Genomic DNA, 12,470 nt, shown 5'->3' with positions numbered 1-12,470 from the left:
CAGAAGGTCAGCAATAACAATCTTCATACGTGAAGAATAGCTGTATAAGGTGATGTAAGAAAATATAGCCTTTTTCCTATATTTGATATGTTTTCCTAAGCTCAGTTTCCACCTAAAAAGTCATTATTTAATTGAAAAGCTTTTTTTTCTGGGTCTGTATGATGGTTTGTCTGATCAATGAATATGGGAATGAATTTCACGTAGATTTTAATTAAACTAAAAAGTACTACGAAAAGCCTGAAACATCTCTGAGATGGCGGCAGTTACTTTTTCCCCAGTTGTTAGTAAGGCATTAACAGGTGAGTTTACTCTCACAATAATAGAAATTAAAACAGAAGAAGCCAGCCAGTGTGTATCTCCTTTCAAGACTCTCTGCAACAGAAAGCTTAAACCGTGGTAGCTGATAATGTGAGTTGACTTGTAGTCACAAGTCTTTATGTGTAAGCCCAGTTGCAGAGAACTGGGTGGGTTGATTCACACCCAGGCGCTAAGGGACGATGAGATTAGAGGAAATGCCTGAGACTCTCCCACGGACTAAAGAAAGTGGATTGTTGTGGTTTAACGACAGCATCTGTAAATGAATTCAGCAGCAATTATGTTCTATCCTGTGGTGGGTCCTCAGCACAAATTGTCAGGCACGATGCAGGCCTGTGAATTGTGGTTATTGATTGAATCTGTGGAAGTCAAAAGAGCGTGATGGCACGGTTCTGACGGTTTGCACTTAGCGCTAGCTGTAGTGTGTGTAGCGCTGAACCATACGTACTATGCAAACACCTTATCAAAATACTATGCAAACACCTTAACAAAATGGAGAAACTAATTCTGACTGAAATATTAACGAGTTTTATTTATTAAACTTGAAGTTAGATCAAAACATCCAAGTGAAAATATCTAAAAACATAGATACATACGATCTCATCCCAGCGCCCACATTTTTGTTAGGACTGTCCACTGTTAAATGGAAATGACGCTGTTGGTCACTTTCCATTGTTTTTGTACCCCTGATTCAGTAACAGAAGATATAAGAACAGAGAGCACGAGAACCTTTTTTCTCCGAATAAGGCTTCATAATCTACATGTATTTCAGTTTGCGTACATGAATAAGCACATTGTTATAGCTTTCTTGAGATCTTTAACATACCATAAAAGTCCCCTATTTAAAGTGTACCGTTAAGTGTTTTCTTGAGATCTTTAACATACCATAATAGTCCCCTATTTAAAGTGTACAGTTAAGTGTGTTTTAGTATATTCAGAGACTTGTGCAACCATCACCCCAATTTAATTTTAAGACATTTTCAACACCTACCATAAGCACCCTATATACATTAGCAGGCACTCATTTCTCCCAATCTCCCACCCCTGCCCCAGCCCCTGCTCCGGCTGTGGTTACTAATCTGCTTTCTGTCTCTAGATTTCTTTATTCTGGACATTTCATGTAAATGGAATCATACAATATGTGATCTTTTGTGACTGGCTTCTTTCACTTAATATTTTCAGAGTTCATCTACATTGTAGCATGTATTCATTCCTTTTTATAGCCAAATATTACATTGTATGAATATTCATATTTTATCTATTCATCAGTTAAAGGATATTTGGATTTCTTCCAGTTTTTGGCTACTATTAACAAAGCTGCTGTGAACATCCATGTACAAGTTTTTGTGTGGACATAGTTTACATTTCTTTTGGGCATATGCCTACAAATGGATATACTCTGGATAATATGGTAACTCTATATTTAACCATTTGAGGAACTACCAGACTGTTATGAAAAGTATTGTTACCATTTTGCATTCCTAGCAGCAATGTATGAAGGTTCCCATTTCTCCACATCCTTGAAAACACTTGTTTTTGTCTGTCCTTTTGATTTTCACCGTCCTAGAGGGCTAACTAGATACATTTTGTTGAGAAAGAATTTATTTTTAGACTATTTTCTATTTTTAAATGTTTACCGTTTTATAGGCAGGAATGAACTTAACCAAAAAGATTGAAACTAGAAGCAGAAACACACACACCAAGGCTCCTCATTTAATCCGATGTAAACGTGTGTGCTTTACACCCAGTGGTGCATACCATGTACTTTGGAAGTGCCAGAGGTTCTCAGACTCGTTCTTGGAAGGGACCATCAACACTTCTGCTGCCTCTGCTCCCCAGGGTGCTCCAGCCTCTGCTTCAACAGCTCCACCACTCACTTGCCGCTCATTGGCAACTTGTTTCATTTGTCTAAGGCTCCAGTTGGCAAAGGTTTTAAAACTTCAGAAGATCTAAAATCTGCCCGTACTAGATTTCCTGGTTCTGCTTCCAGTTCTGCTCTCTGAAGGCACAGAAAAGAGATCTAATCTTCTACCTCTCAGGTCCCCACTTCCTTCCCTGAAGTATTTTCCCTCAGGTCTTCACTCTTTGAACCATTTCTCACAGGTCACCCTTTCTACTCCCCTTTCCTAAGTTGACAGCTTCTGGGCCTATTTGTTGACATCTGTTTTTAAGCATTGTCCCTTTGAACTAAGCATGTTGTGCTTCAGAAGGTGACAGAGGATTTATCGTCTTCCTTTCTGTAAGCTAGAACATTTCTATGGCCTAATATGTGTTTTACCCCTACTGAGCTCACCAAAGCCATTAAACCTTTATTGCCACACTCTTCCTTATAAGTTTTTGTTTTGTTTATTCTCATTTCTTAAACTGATAATACATGGTACAAAATTAAAAATATATAAAAGAGTGTTTGATAAAGTGTCTTCCCTCTCCTGTTCCCAGGCACCCATCTTTCCTTTCCAGAGATACTCAGTGTTACTTGTTCTTGCAAATCTTTACAGAGATTTTTAAAACACTTTATCGAAGTATAATTTACATACCATAAAATACATCCATTTTAAGTATACAATTCAATTCTTTTTAGTAAATTTACAGAGCTGTGCAATCATCACCACAATCCAGTTTTAGAACACTTCTGTTACCCAGTAAAGTCCCTTATACCTGTTTGCAATCAATCCACATTCCCAGCCCCAGACAACCTCCAATCTGCCTTTTTCCTTTTCTGCACGTTTCATGTAAAAAGAATTATATAATATCTAGTCTTCTGCATCTAGCTTCTTAGCATGATGTTTTCAAGATTCATCCTTGTTATAGTATGTATCAGTACCCCTTTTTATTACTGGTTAGTATTCCATTGTATGGCTCTACCACATTTTGTTTATCCAGTTGCCAGTTGGACATTTGGATTGTTTGATTTTTTTTTTCTGGATAATGTGAATCATGCTGCTATGAACATTTTTGTAAAAGTTTTTGTGTGGGCATATGTTTTCATTTCTTTTGCATATATACGTAGGACTGGAATTGCTGGGTCATATGGTAAGTTTATGTTTAGCTTTTAAGAAAATGCCAAAGTGTTTTCCAAAGTAGCTGTACCGTTTTACATTCTCAGCAGCAGTTTGTGAAGGTTCCAGTTTCTCCACTTCCTTGTCAACACTTAGTACTGCCCATCTTTCTTATTATAGCCATCCTAGTGGGTGTGAAGTAGTATCTCATTGTGATTTTAATTTGTATTTCCCTAATGACTGATAATGTTGAACAGCTTTTCATATGTTTATTGGCCACTGTTATATCTTCTTTGGTGAAATGTCTATTCAAATCTGTTGTCCATTTTAAAATTACATATGTGTAATGTCTCACAATTTATTTAAACCTTTAATTTCTCCCACCAATGTTATATAGTTTTTGGTGTGCAAGCCTTGCACTTATGTTGATAAATTTATTCCCTGATTTTCTTAATTTTATTTTCAGATTGCATGTTGCTAGAATATAGAAATACAACTGATTTTTTTATCTTGTGGATCTTGTATTCTGCAATCTGGCTAAACTTATTTATTAGTTCTAATACTTTGTGGATTCCTTAGTATTTTCTACTGATAGCATTATGTCATCTGCAAATAAAAAGTTTTACTTCTTCCTTTCCAATCTAGGTTCTGTTCTTTCACATATATTTTATACATAAAAAGCAAGTAACTTCATATGTTTTCTTCCCTTTTCACAAAAATGGCAGCAAACTTTGTTTTTTGTACTTGACAGTCTATATTGAAAGTCCATTTTAGTGCATAAAGTGTTCTCTCTCTTTTTTTTTTAAAACAGCTGCAGAAAAATTATAATGGATTGCCAGTCAGATCTTCCTCACCACCCTTTCATACATATTGATTTAACATCATCATAGTCTCATAGTTTTATATTAGTAGCTTTTTACATTTTTTAATCTAAATCATTTGTTCTTTGTAACACTTCTATAATTTCAGAAATTTAGGTGTTCCCTTTTCTAGATGGGGAAACTGGCACAGAGATTATGGCTTGCTCAAGTAGAGACAGCTAGTAAAGGGAAGATCTGAGACTGGTTTAGGTCTTTGGACACCCGACTCAGAGCTTTTTCTACTGCCTCAGAGTTGCTGCTGTTCCTTCTGCCTGATGTGTAGGGCCTGACAATTATCCCTTGTTTGATTTGGCCTATCATGCCTGTTATTATTTGGGATCCTGACAGCACTTTCAGCCCTCCCAGATGTGCATTATATGGGAAAGCTGGTTCCACCAACTTATCCTTCAACCCCTATAACTCCATCTTGCCGTCAAGTACATAATGAGAAATTTTGTTGTTTTATTCAAATCTAGTTGTGACCACGTCGACTAGGAAAAACAAGGCTAAACTGGCAGGGCTTATTCTGCCAGCCTTAATGAACCTTGGCTAAAATTTTCTCTTCTTTAACCTCTAAATGCTTGCAAATTATTAAATTTGTGATCCATGCTAGAATTTTACAGGTCATCATTATTAAACCCCGCAGTTTGCAATGCTTATCTTTTTTGAAAATTAAAGTATTTCCTGTCCCCAGACATCTAACATAGCCAGCCCCGTCTCCTCCAGGATCTGTTGCAAATTCCCTGAAGACCCTGAAATATAGTTTATCTAGTTCAGGGAAGCAGATATTCTGTTTCCTTTCCTGACTTGGGCTTCAATTTACTCTACCAAATGTGTTTAAGTAGACAAGCATCTGACATTTATTCAAAATATAGATGCCCAGAGCCCTCACCTAGAAACTCCTAATTCATTGTTCTGGGTTAGGACCCTCCCTCAGGAGATTGTTCTGATGAACAAGTTTAAGAAATACTATTTTATATTTGTTCGACTATATTTTGGTAATCTTTTTGTCATCCACTAACATTCCACCATCAACTCCCTTTATTGCTCTACTTGCTAAAAACAACCTTTTGGGCTCAAATCTTTAAGTGCTTTTTGCAATATTCCACTCATTCAGGACTTCTCATGGCGCCTCTCAGGTCTTTGGCATTTACCCTTTAAGTTTCTAAGTCAGATCTTATTGGAAAGCACTCTCTGCATTTCATCACTCACTCTCTTTAGTTATCCCCTGCCTTCTTTATCTCTCATCAAAATTTTATGCTGGTGTCAACTCAGAATTTCACTCTGAAGGCACACCAGGCTAATCTTCCTCTTGCATCCTCTTCAGAGTTTTTTCAAGTCCTGGGAGCATAGCCAGTCTCTCCTGCCTTCTTAAAACAGCTCAGGCCTGTATCCAACTGCAGCAGCATCCCCCTCCCCATCCAGAAGTGTGTAGTAGCATGTTCACATCGTCACAAGCTTCCCGGCAACCTCATCTCAACAGTTTGAACTGAATTAGAAAGGGCTCTTGATGATAGTGTTTTCTTATCCCTTGGGTAACTGTGCCATTGACTACAGGTAATGATGACAGGATGTCTTGTTTTTCCAGGTGACAGACCATATTTCTTCTGACTCTGTTTCGTCTTCTACCAGCAGTTTCTGGAGCTCGAGCTCTACCCTTTGCAACAAGCAAAACGTACATATGTTAAATAAGGGCATACAAGCAGGTAAATTAATTTAAACATTTCCATTGAAATACAGGTAGCACTTAAAACTATGGTAAGATACTCAAGCTCACTCACAAAAAAATGAAGATTAAAACTATACTCAAATGCCATTTGTCACCTATCAGATTGACAAAAATCTAAGTTTGATAGTAAGTTTGTGGGCAAGCCTGCAAGGAAATAGGTACATTCTAGTAGGAATATAAGTTGGGAGTACAACCCCCCTATTTGGCAGTTTCTATCAAAATTACTTTGACCCAGCACTTTTACTTTAGAAGTTTAGCCTATAAATATACAGTGCATATGTGTAAAATGGCAAGTGTACAGAATTAACCAGTGGAGTATTGTTTATTATAAGCAAAAAAGTAAAATCAACTTAGATGTCCACCAGTAGCCAAATTGTTAAATAAATTATTGTATATCCATATAATGAAGTCCTACATGGGATGAGGAAGCTCTTGCTACTAATACGTCAAGATCTCCAAGATATATAGTTAAAAAGAAAAAGCAAGGTACAAAATAGTGTATAGCATGCTACTACATGTATTCAAAGAATAAAGGAAGGAAGAGAATTGCTTGAATGTGTGCAAAAAATTCTCTGGAATCACAGGGTTAAAAACTTAATGAATGGAGAAGAAGAGTGGGAAGGAGGCTTTTCACTTTATGACTTCCTATATCTTTTGACTTTATAACACAGAAATAAACTTGCCCCTTGATTATTTTTCCCTTCGAGTCATGTCTTTACATCTGTTAACCTCTTCCTTACCTGGGTTACTGCCAGTAGGACTATAAGCACTTACTGTCCCTCTCACTTTGGACCAGAACTGAAATCCTTTTTCCATTGAATCCATATTAGTAGTTCTTTCCCTCTAATATCTAAACTGACAAACGAAAACCCTCTCTCCCTCTCTCTTTCTGTCACAGACACACACACCCTCCATCTCTCTATCTCTACTCTCATCTTCCCTCTCTTCTCTTTCCCTCATACGCCTTCACCCCACCCAAGAGGAAGCAGTAGCCTGCGATTTTGAAGGCTTAAATTTTTTTCATTTACTGAAGTGGAATAAAAAAATCCAACTCTAATGGTAATAGTGAAACTACCCTTCCTTATTCAGGTATCATAGTAAGAAAAACATGTATATTACTTATCATAGTTAGGATGCTTTCTGATGACAATAAGAGAAAATACAACTCTAACTTGTTCTAAAAAATAAGGAAATATAAAATCTCACATACCGAAATTACAATAAAACTTTGAAGAGGCTTGATGTAGTAAGTACAATAATATGATTCCAAAACAGTTTATATCGCCTTTCAACTCTGCTTGCATTGTCTTTTGCATTCATTCAGAGCACTATCTTCAACAAATATTTTTACATAACGATACTTGTTAAAAATGTGTCTCAATGATTGTTTTGAATATTTTACCAGATTTATTTATTTATTTTATTTATTTTGCCACACTGTGCGGCACGGGAGATCTTAGTTCCCCAACCAGGGATCGAACCTGTGCCCCCTGAAGTGGAAGTGTGGAGTCCTAACCATAGGACCGCCAGGGATTCCCTATTTTACCAGATTTAGATATGAAAATTATAGATCTTCTCAATTCCTTTTCTTTGCAGAATAGAAAATAAATGATTACTTTTTTTTTTAAGTTTTCATTTACTGACTTGAATATACCTGCCAACCAAGTCTCAAGGCTCTTCCCAGAGATAGCTGTGATCTTTCGCCTTAGGTACGTTGGAGATTGTGAATGGTGTCAGAAAACACACTCGAGATGTTGGAATGACTTTCCCAACTCCAAGTTCTAGCGAGGCTAGAGTAGAAGAGGACAGTGATGTGACTTCGTGGTCAGAAGAAAAGATAGAAGAGAAAAGGCTCCTTACCAGTTATCTTGGGGACAGAAAGTTAAGGAAGAATAAGCAGAGCTGCTGGGAAGGTCAGTTTCTAATTCTGCTTTCTTAGTAGAAAAACTAGTGAATTTCAAGTCTTTTGCAAAGCTAGGATTCTTTGTTTCTAAATGATTTAATGTTGACCCTATCTTTTCCCTAGCACCACCTTGGCAAATTTTCAAAGTACAGTCATCCCTCCGTATCTGTAGGGGATTGGTTCTGGGACCACTCATGGATACCAGAATCCATGGATGCTCAAGTCCTTTATATAAAATGGCATAGTACTGCCCCCTGAATCCAAGGATTCTGTGTACATGGATACAGAGGGCTGACTGCATCCAACACTACAATTCTTGAGTCACACCTGCAGTTAAGCAGACTCCAGGGCCTCCTGGTGGCCACTGACAGCTGAGTCCCTGAGAGCCTATATTATGTACGTCTCTGATGAAAAAAGTGAAAAATCTTCTTTTTTTCTTAAAAATAATTCCTATAGGAGTTTCATGGTTTGTTCCTGTGGAAAATGTGAAGTCTGGTCCTAAGAAGGAAAACCTGCCCAAGTTTCATGGCCCTGGTGTCTCCTGGTTTGCACCAGTAACCAACACCACACCTTGGAGGGAGCCACTACAGGAACAGAACTGGCAAGGACAGCACATGGACAGCCACAGTTCACTAGCAGGCCCAGGCAGAGATCCACTGAAGCCATTTGTGAGAGCAACCCTACAGGTACAATGACATTGAGTTAATTTTAGCCATATGTTTAAGGAGGAAGAAGGGGCAAGATACAAAAGAGTTAAACCTGTGACTTGGCTTTCTGAAGTACAGTCAACTGATCCTCGTTTCTAGCACCTCCACAGTTCATCTGTTCTCACACTCATTAATCAAAGGCTGCCTTACTGTTAGCTGTTATAAATCGTGCATCACCCTCAGTATCTGGGGCAAGGCAATAGAAGGGAGGATGTTGTGTAGCTGCTCATTGGGTTTGTAGATACATACCAGCACGTGGAGTGCAGTAGAGGCCTGATGTTTGCATCAGCCTTATATTTGTTCCTGCATTTATATAACTCCTGTTTCTGCTTAGCACAGGGTTTTAAAGGTACTCTTCTTTATAAGTGCCTGGGGAGCTAAAGAAAATGTTTTTGTTTTGTTTTTAAATTTTATTTATTTATTTATTTCATTTTTGGCCGCATTGGTTCTTCACTGCTGCGCGCAGGCTTCCTCTAGTTATGGCGAGTGGGGACTACTCTTCCTTGCTGTACACAGGCTTCTCATTAAGGTGGCTTCTCTTGTTGCGGAGCACAGGCTCTAGGTGCGCGGGCTTCAGTATTTGTGGCACAAGGGCTTAGTTGCTCCGTGGCCTGTAGGATCTTCCCGGACCAGGGATCGAACCTGTGTCCCCTGCATTGGCAGGCGGATTCTTAACCATTGCATCACGAGGGAAGTCCAGAAAATGTTTTTTTTTTAATGATGTATTTCTTTGAAGGGAAATTAAAAATAGCCCAATGGGCCAAGCTTTATCCCATCAACACTGGGGAGAGTTATAATTGCCACAGTCTTAGTTCTTGGCTTATTCCAAAGGCATTTCTTTGATCCCTCTGATTTTCCTACTGGAGCTTTCCCACACAGGGAGTTGTTATTATAATTCTTCAACTCTAGATATTTTCTATAAGTTACAAACAGACTTTCCAAACCTGTTAGGCAGGTACTGTTTTTTCTAGGCCCTTGGAGAAAAGCCTACATCATTAATGTGAGGTTGGGGGCTTTTTCTCCTCCTCAGGAATCACTGCAACTTCACAGACCTGACTTCATCTCCCGCTCTGGGGAACGGATAAAGCGCCTGAAGTTAATAGTCCAGGAGAGGAAGCTGCAGAACATGTTACAGAGTGAACGGGAGGCACTGTTCAACACTGTGCGAGGATGGCAGGGCCACCGGGACGCCACGCACCTGCTCCCTAAGAGAGGTATACTCTTCCTGTTCACTTTCCGACGACTTGGTAGAGAGGGCAAGGTCTGCTTCATGCAAGGCAGCACTGCTCAGTGCCAGGCTAGTTACAGGTCAGAAAGTGACCTTTTGCTTGTTGAGACTCAAATCTCCTTAGGTAGCAGAACCTGCCCAATTTAGCTCTCAGCACTTTCACAACCCAAATAAGCCCGGTTACTCTTGCCCTGTCACTACACTTTAAAAGTGAGCGTGTGCAGTGAGAATGGTGTTTGGGTTTGTTGTTGTTTGGGGGGGCGCCACGTGGCTTGTGGAATCTTAGTTCCCTGACCAGGGATTGAACCTGGGCCCTCAGCAGTGAAAGCACAGAGTCCTAACCACTGTACCGCCAGGGAATTCCCAAGAATGGTGTTTTTAAAAACCAGCTCTGTCACCATGAGCAAGTTAGTTCCAAAAGTATAATGTTTTGAGGGCCTTGGGGCTGATTCCAGGCTTGCCTTCCTCATAGGGTAGCAATAATAATAATAAATACTCATATAGCCCTTATGTTTTGCCCAGACATTGTTCTTGTTTAATGCTTACAGAGCTTCTCTGAGGTGATACTATGAATATCCCTGTTTCACAGATGAGAAAACTGGGCCAAAGAGAGATTAAGTACCTTGCCCAAGATTTACACACCTGTTAAACTGGGATTTGAACCCTGGTGAGCTGGCGCTAGAGTCTGTTCTCTTAACAATTATGCTAGGTGTAAGATCTCAATAAAATAATTTGTGAAATCTGTGAAAACTATAAAGTACTACCTAATGATTTCATCACAGCCTTACCTGTAAACTGGTCAGTGTTTCAATGCACACTGTCTAGTCTGTGCCACAGTGTTGTGTCTTCAAAAGCCTCAGGCTGCTATCATAGTCATCATAGTCTAACCCTGGCCTTGGCCTTGGCCATTACTCACCACCCAGCACTGCCAGCTCAGGGTAGGGGCGCAAAGTCCCAGCAGCTCCCTCTCACAGTTCTTGAGCAACACACCCTTCCTTATTAAGGCACAATACCCTGTTACTGATCCCTTAAGTGTCGGGGACCCCTCAATGGGTCCTCTGCCTAGAGTCACAGATGTCAATTGAATGAGACCAGGTTCGACATAGCAGAGCATAGACTTTATTCATTGATCAAGGAATGGAGAAAGGAGAGCTCATGTTCTAAAGATACTTTCTCCCTGAAGGGAGCAGAGTAAGGGATTTTAAGGGTTAGGAGGCAGATAGGTCATTAGGGCTTGAGGAAAGGGGTGGAGATTTTCAGGGGCAGCCGGGGGCAGCCAGGACATGCACAGTCTTCCATGGTCCTTTGCACGTGGCACAGATTGTGCCTAGCAGAGTACAAATGTCCCCTTTGAGCAGAGATCATAACATGGTAACGAAGCAAAGGTAACTTTTGGACACTTCCAGGTTTCATCCGCGCACGCTTGTTCTTATGGTCAAGTCAGAACCGGTTTGGGGGAGTTCACCACTATATATCTCTCAAAGCATGTATCTCTCAAAGTACAGCTGCAAAACATCTCTGCCAAATGCCAGGTACTTTTGAAACGAACACAAAGATAAATCAGGGCAAGTGTCCTTCAGCTCTCAGGGGCTGGTATGGAAACAGAGAGAGAAATCAAGTCACAGGTCCTTCAGTTTTTAGGGGCTGGTATGAGTGACACCACCACTGCTACTCAGCCATAAAAAAAGAATGAAATTTTGCCACTTGCAACAGCATGGATTAACCTGGAGGGTATTATGCTTAGTGAAATAAATCAGACAGAGAAAGACAAATACTGTATTACATCACTTATATGTGTGTGGAATCTAAAAAATACAACAAACCAGTAAATATAACAAAAAGATATAGACTCACAGATATTGAGAACAAACTAGTGGTTACCAGTGGGGAGAGGGAAGCAGGGAGGGCCAAGATAGGGGTAGGGGATTCAGAGATAAAATAAGTAAGCTACAAGGACATATTGTACAGCATAGGGAGTATAGCTAATATTTTATAATAACTATAAATGGAGTATAACCTTTAAAATTGTGAATCACTATGTTGTACACCTGAAACTTATGTAACATTGTAAATCAACTATACCTCAATTTAAAAAAAAAAAAGACACAATCCATTAAAAAAACCTCTTTTTCTTTTGCTTAGACTTCCTGGCTGCCCAAAAGAAAAGGCCTGTTGGAAAGAAGGAAATGATTCAGCGGTCTAAATGGTAAGGCCAAAAGAATAAGTAACTATAAAAGTATAAATCAGGCCACCAAATAGGTCAGGAGCTATAGCTTGGCCCCAGAATAAAGGCATATGCTCTAGTTAAAACATTTTGAGAGATAAAAAAGAAAAAAACAATACATTATGAGAAAATTAGTTATAAAACTAGTTTCTCACTTATGGCACTAAAAAAGAAATGAAAAATAGCAGATCATGGTATGGATGCCTCATATATAAAAAAGACAAAGAATCGCCACTAATTTGCTTGCCTTAATCAGGCTTGTGTTTGTTAGAAACAAATATAAATAAAAAATATTTTTAAATAAAAGTAAATATCTGGGGCCTTACATCTAGACAATCCTTTTACTAGGAATTGTATCCAGTACAATGAGAGATAGGGGAATCGTCTCCAAAACACAGTAAATTAGGCTTAAAAAAAAAATCAAGTTTCGGAAGCATGTGTACACTGCCACCATTTGTAGTCTTTAATAAAAAAGTATTTGTGCTTACATAGATGCATATACTTG

At 39.1% G+C, this 12,470-nt stretch overlaps 1 protein-coding gene across 1 annotated transcript in view; it reads left to right on the top strand.

Moving 5' to 3' along the window:
• ALMS1 (ALMS1 centrosome and basal body associated protein) overlaps positions 1-12,470 on the top strand; it is a 227,579-nt gene that overhangs the window by 208,210 nt on the left and 6,899 nt on the right. The window contains exons 17-21 of the mRNA XM_065890809.1: positions 5,763-5,880; positions 7,613-7,816; positions 8,263-8,492; positions 9,544-9,727; positions 11,884-11,947. Coding sequence (XP_065746881.1) covers positions 5,763-5,880; positions 7,613-7,816; positions 8,263-8,492; positions 9,544-9,727; positions 11,884-11,947 — 800 coding nt within the window. The remainder of the gene's footprint in view (positions 1-5,762; positions 5,881-7,612; positions 7,817-8,262; positions 8,493-9,543; positions 9,728-11,883; positions 11,948-12,470) is intronic.

This window comes from Phocoena phocoena, chromosome 14, assembly GCF_963924675.1.
Source record: "Phocoena phocoena chromosome 14, mPhoPho1.1, whole genome shotgun sequence".
Lineage (NCBI taxonomy): Eukaryota > Metazoa > Chordata > Mammalia > Artiodactyla > Phocoenidae > Phocoena > Phocoena phocoena.
Note: the sequence above shows the minus strand (reverse complement) of the source record. Positions and strands in the feature narration are given on the sequence as shown.